We start from the raw sequence: 20,689 nt of genomic DNA on the forward strand, positions 1-20,689 counted from the left end.
CAGGCTCCTCCTGTCCCAGCAGCACGTGAGAATCCAACTTCAGCCGCATGCTGCTCTGGATGGGACAGACCCGCCCTCGTTAGCACCAGCCAGCAGAGGCGGCAGCAGAGCTGTGTGCCGTTCAGGACTGACCAGCGCAGGTAAGAGGAAAATGCAGCTGAGCCCCTGCTGCTCCTGCTGGGCTCATCCTGTCCCGAGAGGCGCATAGCTACTCCTCTTCCCACACGCACCGCATCGGCAACGTCAAGCTGACACGGCGTGTGTGGGAACCTTGTCCCTTCCCCAGCCCTTCAGCAGCCATTAGGAAGCTGCTGAAGGCCTGGGGGGGTGGGGCAAGGGGTGGGAACAAAAGTAAACAGTGTTTACTTTCGTTTCCTGTAGCAGCACCTTGAGCCTCAGAAAATAACTTGGTGGGCCACATGCCGGCCCCGCGGGCCGTATGTTGGAAAAGCCTGTCATAGAACATGGAAAAGTAGAGCTGGAAGAGACCACAGAAGGTCATCTAATCCATCCCTCTGCTTAAGACAAGATCATCCCAGCTAAATAAGATCATGTTTTGGGGTAAAATAGTCTGTCATTGAATGTGACAGACTAAGATCTAATAAGCTAAAAGTTCTTTTATAATGAAATTGAATCAGTAAGTTTGATTTTTCTTTTTTATTGCATAGAAATGTGATGTTTTGTAAATTTTCAAATACATTGTATAGTAAAGAAAAGTGCTACTGTTACATCATCTTGTCAGCTCTTGGTGAAAAAGAGGCTTTTTCTGCTCTTGTTATAACTGAGATACTGCATTATACTAGTCAGTTTGTGAAACATTGTTCTACTCTCCATGGCTGCCTTTTATATTATTAACTTTTATCTTTTTCTGTCATCCTGTTGTTTCTACAAGAATGGAATATTTAAAATACTCTCCTAGATTCACTTCTCTTTTCCCTGTATCTGTTCCCTCTGGGATGTCCAACTGTTGGCCTCTGATTTTAACAGATGAGATCTAGTTCTGCAGTTCTCTAAACTCTGGTCTATTATCACTCTATTTCCTATTTTTCAAATTGTTTTAACACTATAAGCTACCACATAACTTCCTCTGCTAAATACTGAAAAGTAAATGTTACATTTATCTGTCCCATGACTCTTACTATTACACTGTGTTTAACTTTGTGCTCAGTTATCCTGATCATGTTATCCTTACGTCTCTCTTATCTCACAAATCTCATCTCACAAAGGTTGTGAGAATTGGTCCTAGACCATTCCTGATGAAATCCTTACTTGCCTTATTTCCTTCCCATCTTGACAACTGTTCTTGAGCCTAAATGTCTGAAATTAAGGAGATTACAAATACTTTTTTCTATCTTCAGCTCTTACTTAAAAACCCAGACGAGGAAGTTTTATATCTATATAGCTTGAATGTAAAAGTAGTAAAGTTACACACGTAAGCTGGGATGTTTTTAAAGTATGGAAATGGATGGTTGAATTTACCCAGACAACTTTACCACAGCATCATAGCAACACCCACATCTCATATTTTATTTTTGCCAACTATATTTGGTTCAAGGATTCTCACCATATATAATTTCTTAGAGCTGAAAGTATACCAGAGCTGTAGGTATTGAACTTGTTCCTCAAGGTTGAGATACCTCTTCTTTGGATGTTGTAAAGATGCCTCCCACTGTTGGGCTACATAGAACATCAAGCTATCATGCCATCATGTCTTTAACTGACTAAGAAGTCTGAGACTCTTCCAAAGGACAGGTAAGTTTTAGGGTTTAGCAGATTGGACTGCACAGGACACAATTCATCAGTAACTTTGTATTTATTGGATATGGAGTTACAGGACTCTTTAATCCTGTGTTCTTTTTCACCAAGAAGATGAAGATTTATAAACAGAAGAAGGAGTATTTTCCCCATCAAACATCTCTGTTTAGTAATGCTAAAAACCCATTCCAGTATGATACAGTACATTCACCTTATTACCGTATTATCTCCAGGTTGAACAGTTAACAAACCATCTAAAAGAAAAGACAGACAAATGTAGTGAACTTTTACTCTCTAAGGAGCAACTTCAGAGAGATGTACAAGAACGGAATGAAGAAATTGAGAAACTTGAATGCAGAATAAGAGAACTGGAACAAGCCTTAATTATCAGTGCAGACAAACTGCAAAAGGTATTTTTTTCTGTAAATGCCTTATTTCTTTTTCTATTTCATTTATCTAAGAACAAGGTAATGTTTGTTCAATTTGTAATAAATAAAAAAAAAGACAAAGTAGCTAATAGTATATTATATGATATCTAATAAAAGGTATCACATCTACCCAAAGAACCTTGCCTACCTAATAGTATAATGCTTATTTAAAGGTTGAGGAAAGGAAGCAGTTTGGAGCTGCCAAAGTAAAAGGAGAATTGCCCCTTGAAGTACAGCTGCAGGCTGAACAAGAAGCTGTTGACAGAAAGGAAAAAGAGGTATGTTTTCTTTTAACTTTAAGTTATTATGAGTGATTTTTCTTTTAAGGCAGCTCAATGAAGTCATCTCCTGTAAGCTGAGCAGATGCAAGCATATACACTTGTGAAGACAATGCTAAGTCCCTCACTCGCATTGCAATTATTGTGCAATTAACTAGTTAATTGCACAATAAATTTTGACATGCTACACATGCAAAGTAATTATTGCAAAATAAGAGTGGCCATCAGCCAAAAAAATGGCCAACCAGGCACAAAGATGTTATTTGAAAAATGTAGAACATTTTTGTAGCTGGTTTCTTTCAAGCTTTAATGTGAACATGTGGCATGTCACTACATAGTGATAGTGTTCAGCCAAGTCTTCCAGCAGTTGAGGGTGCTAGACTGCTCGCTCACAATTGCTTGCATGCTCTTGCTCTTCCACCCCCCTCCTCCTGCCCTTTCTGCAAGAGACGTCTCTGATTCCTGGTGACCTTGGCTGCCTCGGGTACCTCAGCAGGAGATCTTATAATTCACATCCCCACCTCCCTTTCTCCAACCAATGTTCAAAGCTGCTCCTTTAAGGAGTCCTTAGCATCTCTTCCCTGAAAGAAGCAATTTGCTAATTGACACTCAAGGCAACATGCTTTACTTGCATACAATAGTACTCTATGAGAAGGAGAGGGAATTGGTTTGGAAAGCTGCTGGGACAAGACGGGGAGAAAGGGAAAGCCCAAACACATAAGCATCTTGTAAGATATTTTGGAATAATTCGAGCCCCTTTTCTCCCTTCTCTCCATCTCTCCACCCCCTTCCTACAGGTCTCCCGGTTCTGTACTAGGGCTAAGGGAACAGCTCCTTCATCCAGAGAAAGCTCAGAACTCACTTCTCATTAACAGCATGTTAGCTGCTCATTAGCATGTTGAATGGGGGGAAAAACTTCCTTGGATTTAAGTATATGTGATTATTTTATGGTAAGCAGAATGGATTTAGGGAAGTCCTAAAAAGAAGAATGAGTGAATATTGTCCACAGTCTGATGCCTAAAATCCTCTTTTGTTTATTTAAAAAAAGAAGGGGAGAATCAGATAGTATTTCAATGGAGATTATAGAAGTATTTATCTTGAATAGAAGAATATTGGGCCATAGACTCATAACACTGGTATTGCAGTCAGTAGAGTTACTTCAGATGGAGTAAATGGAATCTGAATTCATCTTATCTAGTCTAACAGGGATACAGTCAGATGAGGTAGGTGTAACAATGCATGGAGCTCTATAAAATGTGGCCCCTCATTACTTTTGCTTATGATCATTTCAACTTTTGCTTCACTTACTTTGGATGTATAGATCACAAACCTTGAAGAACAACTGGAACAGTTTCGAGAGGAATTAGAAAACAAAAATGAAGAAGTTCAGCAGTTGCACATGCAATTAGAAATCCAGAGAAAGGAATCCACTACACGGTTGCAAGAACTTGAGCAAGAGAATAAATTATTTAAGGTAATTATCAAGGTAATGGAAGGAGACTTCACAAGATAGGAGAAGATGGAAGGTTGTAGTTAAGGCAGTTATAGGCCCTTGAGGCTTGTGAGAGAGAGCGAGAATTATCAAGCAAGTCTATCATTTCATACCCACTCACCCTCAGTGAATTCTCCTGCAAAACAAAGATCCAAAACTTAATGTCTCAAGTGTTTTTCCAATCAACTTACAAAATATTAAAATTTTCATATAGCTATTCTTTATTTTGTGTAATCTTTATTTTTCAACTCCTATAATTTAAATAATCAATTAATTGAATATTCTGGAAAAGATTCATACATTATACCACAACTATGCTTTGACTTTTTTTGGTAGGATGAAATGGAAAGATTGGGACTAGCTATCCAGAAATCTGAAAATACATCCATTAAAGATCATCATCTAGGTGCTGGGAAACTTGTTCAATTTGTGCAGGAAAAGGAGCAGAAAATAGATCATCTTAATGAACACATTTCAGAGCTACAAGAACAACTTGAAAACACAACAGATAACAAAGTACGGTCTTTGGAAATCTTTTGCAGTGTTAGTTTGTTTCTAGCTGTTACAGAAAAGCAATCTGATGAAGGTGTTCATAGGTACCTTGTATAAAATTGGGAGTGTTCCAATGCAAAACTGCTCACAACAGCTCTTTAAATACTGCATTTCTCTCTCTAAATACTGTTTAACTCCTGATCCTCCAGATGCCTGTTAGTGTTTATCAGGATGTGGGCACCTGAGCTGTATGTGTGTGCTAATTAAATTCATTTTTCTATTATGGGCAATGAAATATAATGAAAAACATAATATAATATAATGAAAGATATACACTAGGTTGACTTTTAGTGCCACCTTTTGGATAAAATTAATCATCAGAGTTCACTCTTTTAAAACTCTTGAAGCTGTGAACTGAGGAGATGTAAATACATTCTTGTTGGTCACTAAACCCCACCCTCTCCAACATATGCTGGATGTACAAGCAAGAAACTTGAAGCGATATATTAAAAATAGAAGATGGATTCACTCACTTTCCAGTATTTACATGCCTTACTAGTTACAGCTTTGAGCTGTTTCCTAAACTTTTATTTTCCTGTACAGTAGATAGTGATGCAAATTCTCCTTTGGCTTTGTGTCTAATTTACACTAGACACTAGATGAGGAGAGAAGTTCTCAGATGTCATGTAGAAAGCAAATTGAATAATTTATTGTGGTGACATTTTACTTCATGTTTTAATGGTTGTAAACATTTATTTTTGCATAAAATTTAATCATTATTTTTATCTACAAAGACAAATGTCCTACCAAGAAGCCCATCAGTTAAGTCCTGATGAGCAGTGATGTCTAGGGCTGTGTGAAACAGCACCATTCCACTTTGACTTTCGTTTCAACATTTTGATGGAACAGTGTTTTGTTTTGAGTTTTGTTTAGTTTCAAAAGCACTGTTCCATTTCATTTTGTCAAAACTGTTTCACTGTTTCAATGTTTCACCCATAAGCTATTCCTCACCCAGCACTGGGAAGATCAGTGCTGCCGGCAGCACCAGCTTCCTGTCTTTCAGCAGGCAGATCAGGGGCCCACACCCCTGGGAGAAGTCTGGCACAACCCCTGCAGACCTCCTGGGGGTGCAGGTGAGCCCCTGGCCTGCCTGCCAGATGACAGGAGGCTGGTGCTGTCGGCTGGGGCCAGCAGCAGCACTGATCTTCCTGGCATGGGCCGACCAGCTGGCAGCACCACACTCCTGTGATCCGGCAGACAGACTGGGGGCTCTGCACCCCTGGGAGGAGTCAGCAGAGCCCTGTAGCTCTCCCGGGGGTGCGGCAGGCCCCCTGATTGGCCTGCCAGGTCACAGGAAGCTGCTTCTGCCACCTGGGACAGTACTGTATGAAGCCCGCACCCAGCTCTGGAAAGATCGGTGCTGCCAGCGGCCCCAGGTGACAGCACCTGCCACCTGTAATCCGGCAGGCAGATTGGGGGCCCGCCTACACCCTTGGGAGGGCTGCAGGGGCTGTGCCAGAATGCTCCCAGGGGTGCAGGCCCCTGATCTGCCTGCCGGATGACAGGAGGCTGGTTCTGCTGCCTGGGACCAGCAGAGGGGCCCAAGGCAAATCAGGTCATGCAGGGACCCACCTTCACCCTGGGATTGAGGTGGAGGTGGGTCCCCACATGAGCTGATTCACCCTGCGTCCCGCACCCTCCTCTGGTGGGCTCTGGTATAGAGCCCAGGGCATATCAGCTGCAGGAGGGCTGCAGGGCTGTGCCAGACTCCTCCCAGGGGTGTGGGCCCCCAATCTGCCTGCCAGATGACAGGAGGCCAGCAATAGCACTGATCTTCCTGGTGCTGGATGCTGGCTGCGCCCAGCACCATCCCAGATGGCAGCAACAGCCTCCTGTCATCTGGCAAGCAGATCAGTGGCCTGGACCCCCAGGAGAAGTCTGGTACAGCCCTGCAGCCCTCCTGGGGGTACAGGCAGGCCCCAATCTGACTGCTGGGTGACAGGAGGCTGTTGCTGCTGGCTAGGATGTGTTTTTTTTGTTTTTTTTTATCACTGCCTTTGACCAATTTTCAAAATATTTTTTCAATATTTATGCATAGCCAAATTTTGAAGAATTTTCTGTGCAAGATTTCATTACATTGTATTTAATGTTTTACTAAAACATATCTAATTGTATGGCATATACAATTTTATATCTGGTTCTTCTTCTTGCTGCTATTTATGCTTGTGTTATACACTAGAAGATTTTTTTTTTTTTTTTAGTTTTCCTTAATAGATGTTCTATTTTCTTTTTAGTAAGGACTGAAGTTAAACATGGTAGATAGTGATTTCTGGGATGCCATTGCCTTGCTTTTTTTAGTTATCTTAAAATACCAGAATGCAAAATCAGCCCTACCAATTTATATAGTTCACATTTTCCAACTATCCTAATGCTTTTTACAAGGTAATTCTGTATGTTTACATTATTATCTAAGTGGCTGTATGTATTGAAGGATGGAGTAGAAAAGGAAATTCAGTAGCTCAGCCATTTTAATCACAAAATTTTAGCCCAGCCCTTTTTTAAGCAGCAGGTTTTTTCCCAATGAATTTTTTTTTTGGAATATTTTCTAAAAGCCCTACTCACTCTCGTTAACTACTTTGGTTACCATAAATCATTTGGGGTGTTGCTATGGTTGTCTTTTTTTATACAAGGCTTGACTGACTAAATATTCTTGTTTTGATTCTCTGCTTCCTTTGCTATTTGAATACAGATGTTTTTAAAACCTCAACTCTTGGAATTGTTCTTTACAGAGCCATGTTGTCCACTTTGTTTCTTACATCCTTCTTCCTTACAGTGTTCTGTGCCTTTATTATGGCATCTGTAAGGGTCTTTGGGCATTCTTCTACATTTTTGGAAAAAGAAAATTCCTTTCACTGCAAATCGCATTTTATATTTCTTAATTCTCCAGAGCATACTCTCTTGAAAGCTAATTCTCTTCTAATACTTCTGCACTTGGTAAATATTTTCCCTATTTTATTAATTTTATTTCCACTGATGTGAAATTTCCCTCTTATTCTCGTATTCCTACTCATTTTACTCTCTGTTAGCAAGGCCTATGATGCCACCTTCTCTGATTTGCTGTACTTTTTGGATCTAAAGTAATTGTTCTCTTTATTGGGGAGCCTCAATGATGACAAATTCAGCTGTATCTTGTTACTTAACTAGTATCTAAGCACACAAACGTAGTAACCTTAAATTCCATTAACACTGCCTGAAAAATAATTTTTGCTCTTTTCTGATCATCACAAAGCTCTTCATCGCTGAGTGATCATTTCAGCATTATAGATTCTTTTGACAAATAGCACTATACTTTCATCACTCTCTTCTTTCAGTAGATTATTATGCAAACTAAATCATTTCATTACAGCCAAGTTTTACAATATATGTATATCAAAGAGAATATATATTGTTTTTGTACTTGTCAGCACTAATATGGTGAGGGGCTTACATTTCCTTTATAAATCTAACTTTTAAGTGTTACAGGCAATTTAAAGGTTTACCTGTATACTGTATGATGCTGTATGAATCTGTTTGGAAAGGAGAGCTTTCCCTTTTCAAATAGTGAAGTAACATAGTATTAAACTAGTCTAGTTGAATGTAGTATAAAACTTTTGTTTTTCTTCAGTTTGGAGGTTCCAGTCCTTTTTAGAATAAGGGAGATTGTTTATGTGGTTTACTGAAGGTAACATGCTACATAAGCCTTAGTTTTTTGGATTCTTGTAGTCAAGCTAGTGTTAAAAGCCTGATCATGAATGGAAATCTTCCAACACAGATCTTGTTGCTTTGGTAGTCCATTGGCCTCAGTTGTAATTTTCTCAGAAGATGGGCAAGTCTGAGGTGTAGATAATAATAGTGGAGAAAATATGAAGGCTTCAGCTTTCACAAAGCCTTGTAGATGGTAGGTAGTTCAAAAAGTTCTACTTTTTCTGAGTCCCACATAGAAGTACTTTGACTTATTCAGATCTGAGAGACACTCCATCAAGAGCATTTCAGTTATTGTGGATGTACTTCCTTTTACAAGTTATCAGGCTAAATGATTAAATGAACTGCTTCCATACAGACTAGAAGACTTTCTTCTCTAGTTATTTAATAATTACATATTATATATTTCTTTCATTGACTTCTCAGGTAATTGAAGAAAAAAATGAGCATATAAGGGAGCTTGAAGGCCAGATAGAGTATCTAAAAAGTGATCAAGAACGTATCAAGAAAAAGAGTGAAGATGAAATAGACCAGTTGAATGAAGTTATTGAAAAACTTCAGCAGGAATTGGCAAATATTGAACAAAAGGTACCTGTAGACTTTGCTTCCTTTCAGGAGGATACAGAAAGTCTGAAATACCAGCTTGATACACTATTGGCAGAAAAAGCTGCTTTGGAGATGCAAGTGGAAAATAATAGTGCAGAAGCCTCTCGTACAAAGGATGAGCTTGAGGAAAACAGATTAAAAATGAATCAGTTGAAGCAAGAAATAAATACATTAAAGAGGGAACATGAGAAGGTAACAGAGAAATATAAATTTATACTGATGAAAATTGATAAGGCACAAGTAGAGGACAGAGGTGAAGATAAAAGTGAAAAATTGGAAGAAGGCCAAAGTGAAAGAACACAAGAATTGTTAGAAAATGAAATGCAACTTAAGGTTGTTGAAGAAAGGGTCATAATCAGTAATCTGGAGGCAAGGCTGCAGCAGTATCAGGCCACTGTTAAAGAAAAGGATTCAGAACTGTGCTGCTGTTACAACCAAATAGAGAAGCTGAAAGAACAAGCCCAGGCTGAAACAGAAGTGCTTAAAAAGAAAATCCAGGAAATGAAAGAAATGCTGGAGGAAAAGTTAGCTGCTGCTCTTGTCAGTCAAGCTCAACTAAATGCAGTTCAGGAACATAGTAAATTCATGCAAGAAATTCAGACAGTTTCAAAGGGTGTCAAAGAATCAAACAGAAGTACACAAACAGAAAATTTCAATGGTATAGCTGAAGAAGAAACAGAATCAAAATTATCAGTATTAACAGAGAGACTGTCAGAGATGGAGAACAAGCTGGCAAAGATGCAAAATAGCCTGGAATTAGAAAAAGAAAATGTAGAAGTTTCACAGAAAGAAGCTAAAGAAAAAGAAAAGAGACTGTTAGAACTTCAGCAGTTAGTAGAAGAGATTAAAAACAAACACAAAGACGAGATTCAAGAGAGCCCTAAGCAGGCAGAGGTGCAAACATCTGAGGTAAATATTTGTGCACCACCTGACCTTTTGCTCACTTTACCTACAAATAAGGCAAAACACTTCTTTAATGAGACTAACAGTAGTTGTATTCACCTCCTGTTATTGCAGAAGACATATAATAGATATACATTTATGTATTATTCTTCTTGAGTTACAAAGACATGAAAAGTTGTGATTTAGATAAATTCCACTGACAGTTTCCCATAAAGATTTAGTTAAGCATATCCAGCCTTTTCTTGGACATGAGATGTCTTTAAAATAAGACACATTTTCTCTATTTTATGACTTTCTTCAGAAGATAAGATAATTGTTGTATTTGCTGCAGTCAAGTTGATTTTAGAGGCAATGGAATTTTCTATTGCTTAGTTTGGAACGTGTATTGATTTACTTATGAACATAATACAGTAAAAATGTACAAGCTGGTACAGTTCATTCAAAGGGATTCCTCAAATAAAGATTTTTGGCAATATATAACCAAGACCAACAGCATCACCAGCTCTATTTATTCTACTTATATAGCTATCATTACTATAATCATTATAAATAGCTCTCTTCACAACCTCAGGAGGAGGGACATACCGTTATCCTCATTTAAATATGGCAGACTGAAGCAGAAAAGTGTTCAGGAAGCATATGACAGAGCAAGGAATTGAACCCACGTCATCCAAATTCCAGATCAACACCTAAACACTGGGGCGCAAACCATCCTGCCTCTCTTCATAAGGGGTCTTCTCCCCATCTCTCTTGGCAGTTCTTAAAGCCAGTCTCTCTGCCCAAGTCCCTCTGAGGTGTTTTACAGTTATTAAAATAGTATGGATTTAGCAGTTGTATACTTTAATATTGGAGCTATTCAGCACTATTCTTTTTCAGAAAACTATGTTCTGTTAATCAGGAACATTAACCCATCTGCCTTTAGAAAAAATACACGCACGAATTCACCTGGCACAGAATTAAGCTGACCTCATAAAACTATAATGTAAACTTGAGAGAGTTTTATCATTTAAGTAACAGTCTTATTGTTGCTTTGTCCTGCTTCAGATGATTTTGCTTCCTTGCTCCTAACACCAGGAGGTTGTTTTCATTGCACATGGAGGAATGAATTGAAACCAAGTCCATTAGGACTAACTTGACAACTCTCCAGAGCTCTGAAGATAACTTTGGGGTGGGGGGGGAATCATTCCACTTCCTTATGAAGGCCTACATGGAGTCTACATGGAAATCTGTTGGATATATTTGCAAAATTTCTATTCCTTATATTTCGTGGCATCCTGGAACGTTCCCTCTTTTGTTTAGTGCTTGGCAAGAGTAACCCTGGAACAACCATGTGTTGTTTGTATGTGTGTACAGCTCATTTTTAAAACATGAGTTAATATAGCAATATAATAGCTTCAGAATTGAAAGTTTTTTCAGTTGCAGTTCAGAGTAAAAGAATAATGTCCATGGATGACACCCTTTCGTCCCACCTTGCACTCAGCTGTTTGTTAACACAATCAACTTTAACACTGTGCTACCTTTGCTGCTTTTGAAGTTTGAAAGCCCATTAGTGTTTTATCTTTGTCTCCTCAAAGACTGAGGTGAGTGTGATCCTACAGCTTTTCACCTTCCAGCCTTGCTGCCTTGGGTCTTCAATTTTCCACTCCATGGATCAAATATAGAGATTAAGTAAATATGAAGTAAAATACAAAATGATACTCCTTTGTGATTTAAATGCTGAGGAAGAAAGAAAAAAAAGAGACTGTTAGAACTTCAGCAGTTAGTAGAAGAGATTAAAAACAAACACAAAGATGAGATTCAAGAGAGCCCTAAGCTGGCAGAGGTTGAGGGAGGAGGAAGCAGAAATACAGAATCATGACAGCAGCCTCAACCAGAAAGATTCAGCAAGAATGAGAAAGTGTATACAGCTTCAGTGACTTCTGTCAGCTGCTAGTAATGGCATCAGAGTTTGACCCCTTGAGTCAAAGCTGAGTTGAGTCTTATCTTCCATTTTCCAAGAGAGAAATTCTGTGTTCTGTAGCTAGCAATTTTATTAAAATAAATCCTCAACTTTTCTTCAGGAAATGTAAGTTCCCCCAGATCTTGGAGTTTAGAGCCTGAACCATTGGCGCAAAAGTGGCTGAATTAGTTAGAAATCTATTTCAGATTTCATAATGTGAGCTGCCTTTAATTTTCACAGAGTTATTGTTTGTTAACATTCCTGTTATTTTCTAGTAGTGTTCCAGAAAACTTCAAGAAGATAACCTTTTTCACAACACTTTCACAAAACCTTTTTTCTATTTTGTGGATCCCAATTAGCCTTGAAAATTGGACTTCTTAAATTAGTTTTGGGAAGATAGGTTCATCAAACAACTACCTAAGATTTTCTCCCAGGTGTGGCTCATGCTTAATTTTTGTGAGGTGTCATGCAGTGGTAATAAGATACGTCTTATTAACCATTTCTTATAATCTGTACTGATATAGGGAGTCTCAGAGCTCACTTACGGTCAAGAAGGAAGTGTGTTCATTGATGGCCTTGAACTAGAGAAAATCAAAGCAGAGTCAACTGCTGCTAAGGAAGAACTGAGCAGTTACAGAGGAAAAGTAGAAAAACTTCAAGAGGAATTAGTGGTAAGAATTAGATTGCCATACCTGTTCTATCTTGCACTGAAAAACTGTGTTTTATAAAAATGATTGAATAGTATACACTCTTCATACATTTAGAAACAACATCTGATAACTAGGGACCCACCAAAATCGCAATTTTGCGATTTTCATGGAAACTGATTTTAGGCAGGCGCCACAAAAAAGCACAGACTCCACGAAAAAGCACAAGGTCTGTACTTTTGGCAGGCTCCCTGGGGAAAAAAAAAACTCACCAAAAGTAAAATACTGGCTCCCTCTGGAGGGCCAGCAGTCCTTGTGGGCACTATGGCCCGGCTATACAGCCTGCCATAGGAGTTGGGGGGAGAGGAGGGCTGCTGGCACAGCAAGATGGCTGCCACCCCTGCCCCTCACCACCACTTGGTGAGGGGCAGGGCAGCATGATGGACAGCCCTAGCAGCCAGTCAGCAGCAAGGAGTGGGTCTGTATGACAGGCATCCTTTGCAGCCAATCAGCAGCAAGGGGTGGAGCCACTGGGTCTCCTTGGCCAACCAGCAGCATGGAAGAACCACCCTGCTTCTGTGAAAATGGCTGGCAGGCCCACAGTCTGCCTACGAAATTGGCTGGCAGCTGCCTTGACTTTGGTAGGCTCCTACTGATACACCAATTGGACATCTAATTCAGGTTAAGTCAGTGTGGTTCCATTTAGCTTCAATAGAGCTATTTAATAGAGCTGTGCAAAATTTCAGCAGCCGTTTAGTTTCAGAGGTGTTTGGGGGCATTTCAGCACCTGAAAGACTGAATCTGAATCAAACTGGAAGGCTCAGAAACATTTCCCAAACTAAACGAGGCATCCAGAATGTTTCGGAAAATGTCAGAGTTTTGGAGCCAGGCTTGCAAGAAAACAGCTGTACGCTGCTACCCTGCCATGTGACTCAGTTTCGCAGGGAGCAGAGATCCACACTGGTGGTCTTGCCACCACCAGCACTGCACAGGTCAGGCAGCAGCAGCGAGGAAGCTCCAAGCATGGATCTCTGCTCCCTGTGGCGCCAGGTTGTGTGGCAGGGCAGTGCTGGTCCCTGTCGCGTAACCTGACTCCATGGGGAGCAGAGATCCAGGGTGGGCAGCGGCAGCAAGGAGACCCCAGTACGTATGACCTGCTTCTGCAGGGAGCTGAGATCCAGGGCTGCATGGGGTGGGCAGCATCAGCGAGGAGGATGTGGATCTCTGCTCCCTGCAGAACTGAGTCATGCAGCAGGGACCAGTAAGCTTGCTCTCTGCTCTGCACTGCACTGCTTCCCTGCCCTGCGACCTGGCATGACAGGGATCAGAGAGCCGCACGGGGTCTCCTCACCTGCACAGAGGGCACTGGCCCTCCCCGGGACAAGCCACCAACAGCCCTGACCGGCTGGGTAGAGCTGTGCGAAGCTTCCCTTGCAGCCTGTTTGAAACAGATTCAGAGGAGATTCAGCTAAAATGAAACAGGACAGTGATCCGGAACACCAAAACAAATCACTGTCCTCTGAAATGGCTGAATTGCAACTGAATATAAATGCAGCCATTTCACACAGCCTTACTATTTAAGTTTGTGTGTGAGCAAAAGAATCTAGCCCTCTCTTTCTTCTACTAACTTTGTGTTCTCATGTAACAGATATAATCAGGATAAATACACTTTAATCTAAAATATATCTCTGATAACTCTGTATGGAGAGCAGTTTAAAAATACTGACCTTGGAGGTTTTGCAATTCAAATTCTTTACATTTGTAGGTGAGAGAAGAAAGTGTGGCCCATTTGCAAGAAGAACTACACCGAGTCAAGGACAACCTAGTTCAAACTGAAAAAAAGCTTGCCAATTATGTGAGAAAGGAAAAGGAAATAGCAGGACTTGCAAGCAGAAAGGTTGTTGACAAATCAGACAGTGTTTCTACTAAAAAGCCTGCTCAAATCAGAAAAAGCTCATCTCGTACTGACAAAACTAGGCAAATCAATAGCTGGAGCCAAACTTCACAGGTCCTTGTTAAAGATGCAGAAATCCAAATTGATTTACCTAGTGGATGTTCCTCTGAGGAAGTTGCAGAGATCATAAGAGAGTTTACTGAGAAAATTGACCAAATGCAAGAGCTCCATGCTGCTGAAATCATGGACATGGAAACTAGGCATATTTCTGAAGCTGAAGCCTTGAAAAGAGAACAATTTGTTGCAGTCCAGGTATTAATAGATGAATGTAATACTTTGAAAGAAGTCATAGAGACTCAGAGAGCTAAAGAGGAGGTATATATTGTATTTTATACATATTATGTAACTTTGCATGATATCAAGAATTATTTTGGTTCATATGCCTGCTATCAAGTCTATTTTGAGACTTCTTAAAGATGAAAAACAAGGCTATGCGATTAAGGCACTGTAAGGTATTTGGATTGGTATGAAGTTACCCACCTAGTAAGTGTTCCTGGATCCCTCCACAACCCTCAAGAAGTGATCACACTTTGCCATCTTGTAGGCACCTGCAGCCTGCTGCCCCTGTACATGGCCAGTTAAGTGGGTTGGTGAAACATATGGGTCAGACCATGGACCTGAACCTTTGTAGTCCCTGTTTTAAATGATTTGTGTGTCACCAGCAAGTTGAAGAAGCATTTCCTGTGCTTCCCTCAGCAGTTCTGCTCATTTATATGACAGTGGGTTTTTTTCTTTTGAAGTTTTAAATGTTCTCTTTTCCAAATACAGGGGGGCTCCATTCCTGGGTTAGTGCACTCGGCATCTTACCAGGCCAGAGATGGATGCTCTAGTGGTAAGAAAAAATGTTTAGTCTTCACATTTTCTGCAGTAGTATTATGAAGTAACATTTGGGGTTTTGTTTTTTTTAACATAGACTTTATTTGTATACAATGTGCGTGTATACTAAACAATAGTAACAAAATACCTGTTACAGCACAATGGACACTAACTACAGTCATTTTACATACAATAATGTATTGATCCTGAAAGTGTTTCTTCATTGTGATTTGCCCACAATGACCCTAGAGCAAATCAAGATTGTATTAAGAGCACACCGGGAACTTATTTTTATGTTTTCAGTTTTTCTTTTGTACTTTTAGTTCACAGCAGCAAAAGTGTTTGAAGTTCAGGAAAAACCACAGCACAAGCGGTATATTAATCCTATCAACAAGTCCCATCCTAGATCCCATATTTCTGCTTCTGCAGGCTGCATCTGCCCTTTTTGTTCTCCTTTGCCTATGATCTTTTCCCAAGAACATCCAGTATCTGTAATGAAAATCTGATCCAGTTTAAACCAACTTTGAAACCAACATCATCATTTGTTTGGTGTAGTAGATTTCCATATGAGAAGGATTCCTTGCTTTAAGACCCATATCTCAAGAAGCAAAACATTAAAAAAACAAAAAACCTTGTAATAACACAAGACAAAGAATTTAAATAAAACCACTAGCACAAATGTTGTCAAACTATTTCATTACATAAGCAAAAGTGATGAGCACAGCATCTTTGTATTTATTTTAATTTCTTTAGCTAGAAATGTCTGGATTATTTGCAAGAAGGACCCTGTAACCTGATTCCTTCTCCAACAGCAGAGTCCTCCTTCCTTTCTTTTTACTGATTTTTTTTTTGGCATTTCTTTAGGGTAGCTTTCTCAGTTATCTTGAGACTATAAAGCTGGAGTCCCCCCTGGAACACTACAATGAGTGGGAGCAGGTGTTGTTTTCTCCTCATCTTTTTATAAGGAGTCAGAGACTATGGGAATGGGAAAGGGTCAGTTTGTGCAATGTACATGAGTGTTCATGAATGTGTCAGTTTTGTCTTCCTGATATTTAAAATGTTTGGTTTTTTTGCTACTGTTTTTTTGAAGTGAACAGAAACTTATCTAATGAAGAACCTCCCAGCTATAAATTAGAAAACCACACTGGCACGCAATCATTTGTTGAAACAAGAAAAAAATCGGCATAATTTTTTTAATGTTTTTTGGTGCTTTCACAGTTGTTCAAGTTGCATACTTTCCCCTTTGCTTTAGACTCTAGTTCAGACTGGGGTCAAGGGATTTATGCTGCTCCGAGCCAGGGGTCTGACACAATATCAGAAGGAATGGGAGACGAAGGTGAAGCCTCAACAGACTTACTTCCAAAGAAAATAAAGGTACAGCAGAGAGATGGCTTTTACTTTTTTAATAAGTAAACATGGGACAGACATCAGGTATGTGCCCTACATTACTAGGGGTTGGAGATGGGGACCTCTGCCACCAACTGTTGCATCCCCAGGCAGAGTGCATAGTGGCAGATAGCCCAGAGTCTGGTTGCAGACTGAACTCACGCTCTGTCCCAAGCCAGCTCATAGGGCAGTGTTATCTATCCAACAGGGATCCCCATGGGTCCAGAAATTTGGCAGCAGAGGAGTGGTGGCAGCAATAATTGCCACATTAATGCTGCCAATTAATGCTTCCACAGCTTCCTCACCAACAAATTTCTAGATCTGTGAAGATTCATTTTCCTTGCATATAATGTATGCTCCAGTTCCCACCTGCTTGTTTTGGGGAAAAAGGCACAGGTTATATGCAAGAAAGACTGTATCTGCTAAAACACTATTAAAGCATGAGGCACTTTTGGCCTACCAAGTCCCAGTTCTGATAATTTTTACCCACTCATCTCTACGTAAGCAAAAGCTTTCTCTGCATAAGCAGCCTCTTTTCTCTGATTCACTAAGTAATGCCAGAATCCAGCCTGTGTGAAACAGGATAACTAATTTTATTCCTATTTTATTTACAGGGTTTGCTGACAGCAGTCCATCATGAAGGTGTACAGGTACTCTCTCTCACAGAATTTCCCTATAGTGAAAGAGAGACATCATCTCTTAAACAAGGGCCAGAGTTATGGCTTGAGGAAAGGAAAACTTTTCTGAGCACCATTTCATCTTTGAAGGATTTAATTACAAAAATGCAACTGCACAGGGAAGCTGAGGTACAAACAATAACTCTTCATATATCAATATTTCTAAGGCCTAATGACTTACCTTTGATATTTTCATAATTCTCTTCATAGCCTAGAATGTGAGAAATAAGCAGTAATTGCAACTACAGGTAAAATGTGTAGAATGTGATTATATGTAAATAGCATTACATTTTATTATTTTTGTTAGCTGCATTGATGCCATTTGCATATACCAGTGATTATTAACCAGGATGCTGAAGCACCTAGGGTTGTCAAAATGTTGTTTTACATACATATTTACTCGTATGTAAAACGACCCTGAATATAAGACAACCCCTCAATAATTAGATTCTGTATATGGAAAATGTATAAATTTATTATAAATTTCCAGGTATAGAATCTAATTATCAGAGGGTTGTCTTGAATTCATCCCCCTCCCACTACTACAGTACGAAAAATAAGTACTGGGGGAGTCAGATGACTGAGGGTCAGGTTGCTCCTTTGCCTTCTGTCCCACATCACTTCTTCCCCCTGCCACCTTCCTGCCCTCCGTTACTGTCAAACCCAGCTCAGGCTCTGTTTCGCCCCCCAAACACAACATGGTAGGAAGTGAGTGGAAGTGAGCTGTACATGACAGTAAGGGGGAAAGGGACAGAGGGGAGGGCAGAAGCTGCAGAGGGGGACAGGAAACTGATGTGGGTCTAACTCTGGCCCTAACCCAGACTCAAGGTGCAGAATCTAATTATCATTGCCTGCCTGCACCCCTACCTTGTTGATCTGAAATGAAGTGCACCAAAAAAACACTGACTTTTCAATAAACATACCCATAAGAACTTGCATATATGGAAATTACTATGGGTAAGTTAGTGCAGAATTGATGCATTTTAACTTGTTGCAAAATGCTGCACATTTCAGCCCAGATACTCCATAAACATACTTTTAATCAGCACTTTTATACCTACTTATCCATAGTACAAACTATGCGTGGTATTAGTCCAGAGCCAAAAGGCTAGTGTTTCAAGCCATGGTGACCCCACAGTCCAGCACTACTCAGTATGTGTGTGTATTCCAGATACCCTTTGCTCCCTCCCCCACCCTCACCCGCAAGAAAGGAGCCATGTTAGCCCCCAACTTGAGAGTGGAACCAAGTATTCTTGTCGCAAGTCCTGGGACCCTCCAAAATATATATGCAGATGAGGTGCAGGGCTGCCTGATGCACCTCCACCCAATGGAGGGCAGGACCACACTAATCAGATGTGATACGCTGAGAGAGGAGGCAACAGTCTCTCTCGGCTACATAGAAGTTTAGTGATGTTTGCCAGACATTTACAGCTCATGAAGAAATAAGAATTATTGAAAATGGGAAAGAAAGGTACTGTTCAGCTATGAGAATGAAGAGGAAGTTTAAATGTATTTCATGTAGTTGTTCACTGACTTGAAAAAGAATTGGTGCTGAAGAAAAATAAACACAATGGGCACTATATTTTATTCAGATGGGCTGCACTGACCTACCCTTCTGTTGAGATTTTCTAATTTTTAGATGTACAAAGAAGAAAAAATATTTATAAGATATGCTTTGTTGTCTTATTTTATACTGTAATGCTTTATAAAGCTTGCTTGTCATAATCATTATAAAAAATTGGTCCTATTCCATCTGCCTGACTTCCGTTTGTTTCCAGCAATTTGTTTTTAGTATACATTTGTTTTTAGTCATGTGAGAAATTTTTTTGGTTCTTGGTTAAGAAGTATCAACATCCATCTTTTAACAATGCAAGATCCATGGGAGAGGCAACAGTTACAGAATATAAAGCACTGCTTTGCAAAGATTTCTAGAAGTTTAACTATGTCATGAACAATGTCACATGTGGCAAGACATCAACTCCTTTTAAGCATTATTCCAGGATACCTTCTGTGCATAGGGATAGAGATGGCTAACTCCGTGCCATTTGAGAATCCCCAGTATTTCTACAAAACAGAGCTAAGATGATATCTGTTTTATAGAATTCATTAACTTGGTACATAGTGGCATGGTACAGTACAGTATGACTTAGTTTCATAATAAATACAAGCTGTGAAAACCAAAGGCAATATAATACAATTACACCAGACAATATTTTGCCACATAAGCTACATTTTCAACAAAGAAATCTAAGTTGCTTCTGTAAAAAAATGCAAATGTCAATTTGCTTACAGAAAAGATGGCATTTATGCATACTAAGGGAATAACAGCACATTTATAGTATGTGTGTTTATGAAGCCTACTATATATTCAATGGTGCACAAAGCTATCAAATAAGAGCAGCAGTGTTCCACTGGCTGAGCATCTTTAAGATTTAGAATTTGATTCGGTCAGTATTCTTGAAATTCTGTTAGATTAGTTAATTCCTTTTATCCCATTGTAGGTTTATACAAGTTGTGAGTCTTCTGAAAATGTCCCAGACTGGCGAAGTGAACTTCTGCATGCTGTTCAGCAGGTCTTCATAAGAGAACAAGACATTCTTTTAGCTGCATTTCAAACAGAACTTGCAGAATTAGGTGCAAGGGATGCAGTGGTATTGATGGGCCAGTTAGATCACAGACTTCAAGAACAGGTAACAAAAACACACTTCTATTCAAAATTTCCATGCTATATGTTAATTTGTGATGTATCATTACAATGGAAAAACATAAAGCAACTCCTATTATAATGGCGTCTTAATTATTACTTCTTTGAAAAATGGTTTGATTATATAAACACAATAAATGCTCAAGTAGTAGTAATGTTCCATAGATCTTTAAATAAGAGTGCTGCTTTGATAACATTTTCTGGACCTTTACCATTAAATTTGTTTTTAAACACTGACAGGGTATTGAACAAAGAGCAGCAATGGACTCCCTTCAGAATGCAGACAGAAGAAGTTTGCTAATGGAAATTCAAGTATTACACTCCCAGATGAACAGTAGAAAAACTAATGCAAAGAGAGAACAAGAGATTGATCCAAAAAGCCAAGGTGTGGTAATATGTATAGATATGTGCACGTTTATATGCTTATGGAGAAGTTTTTATAATATTTTTTCTGTTGTGACCTTCCTTTCTTTGTCCTTATCATTTTGAGTATTCTGCACTTCCAGTGTTACGTAACCAGCTTACCTCACAAAAATTTAGAAAGCTTTCTTGTGCTCGGACTTCTACCACTGATAACTAATTTAGAGAGATGCTGAGCTATTTTGTACCTTCAGGATTTTTTTCCAAGTGTATACTTAAGTGTTTGGGTCTCCCAGCTTTGAAAAGTTGCTCAAAAGTCAGAGTTACTGAATGTATTAAATCAGAAATAGACTTAAAGAAGAAAATGGTCAAACTTCAGGTGTATGTACTGTAATTTTTCATACTCAAACCTGTATGTTCTCTGCACTTAGACAAGTATTTTTTAATATCACAGAGTATTGCATACTATTAAAAAGCATGGTTTTACTTTTAAATAGTAATGGAATTATGT

The 20,689-nt window shown here is 39.4% G+C and overlaps 1 protein-coding gene across 5 annotated transcripts in view; it reads left to right on the forward strand.

The window, feature by feature from the left end:
• AKAP9 (A-kinase anchoring protein 9) overlaps positions 1 to 20,689 on the forward strand; it is a 203,728-nt gene that overhangs the window by 164,198 nt on the left and 18,841 nt on the right. For 3 of the 5 annotated variants that reach the window (XM_019508400.1, XM_019508399.1, XM_019508401.1), the window contains 12 exons: positions 1,989 to 2,165; positions 2,357 to 2,461; positions 3,783 to 3,935; positions 4,290 to 4,469; positions 8,613 to 9,701; positions 12,159 to 12,305; positions 14,047 to 14,550; positions 15,004 to 15,067; positions 16,304 to 16,425; positions 17,052 to 17,243; positions 19,616 to 19,804; positions 20,059 to 20,203. In XM_019508400.1, coding sequence (XP_019363945.1) covers positions 1,989 to 2,165; positions 2,357 to 2,461; positions 3,783 to 3,935; positions 4,290 to 4,469; positions 8,613 to 9,701; positions 12,159 to 12,305; positions 14,047 to 14,550; positions 15,004 to 15,067; positions 16,304 to 16,425; positions 17,052 to 17,243; positions 19,616 to 19,804; positions 20,059 to 20,203 — 3,067 coding nt within the window. The remainder of the gene's footprint in view (positions 1 to 1,988; positions 2,166 to 2,356; positions 2,462 to 3,782; positions 3,936 to 4,289; positions 4,470 to 8,612; positions 9,702 to 12,158; positions 12,306 to 14,046; positions 14,551 to 15,003; positions 15,068 to 16,303; positions 16,426 to 17,051; positions 17,244 to 19,615; positions 19,805 to 20,058; positions 20,204 to 20,689) is intronic. The other 2 variants (XM_019508402.1, XM_019508404.1) reach the window with 2 other exon arrangements.

Source organism: Gavialis gangeticus, unplaced genomic scaffold (genome assembly GCF_001723915.1).
Source record: "Gavialis gangeticus isolate Ggan-Ray unplaced genomic scaffold, GavGan_comp1, whole genome shotgun sequence".
Lineage (NCBI taxonomy): Eukaryota > Metazoa > Chordata > Crocodylia > Gavialidae > Gavialis > Gavialis gangeticus.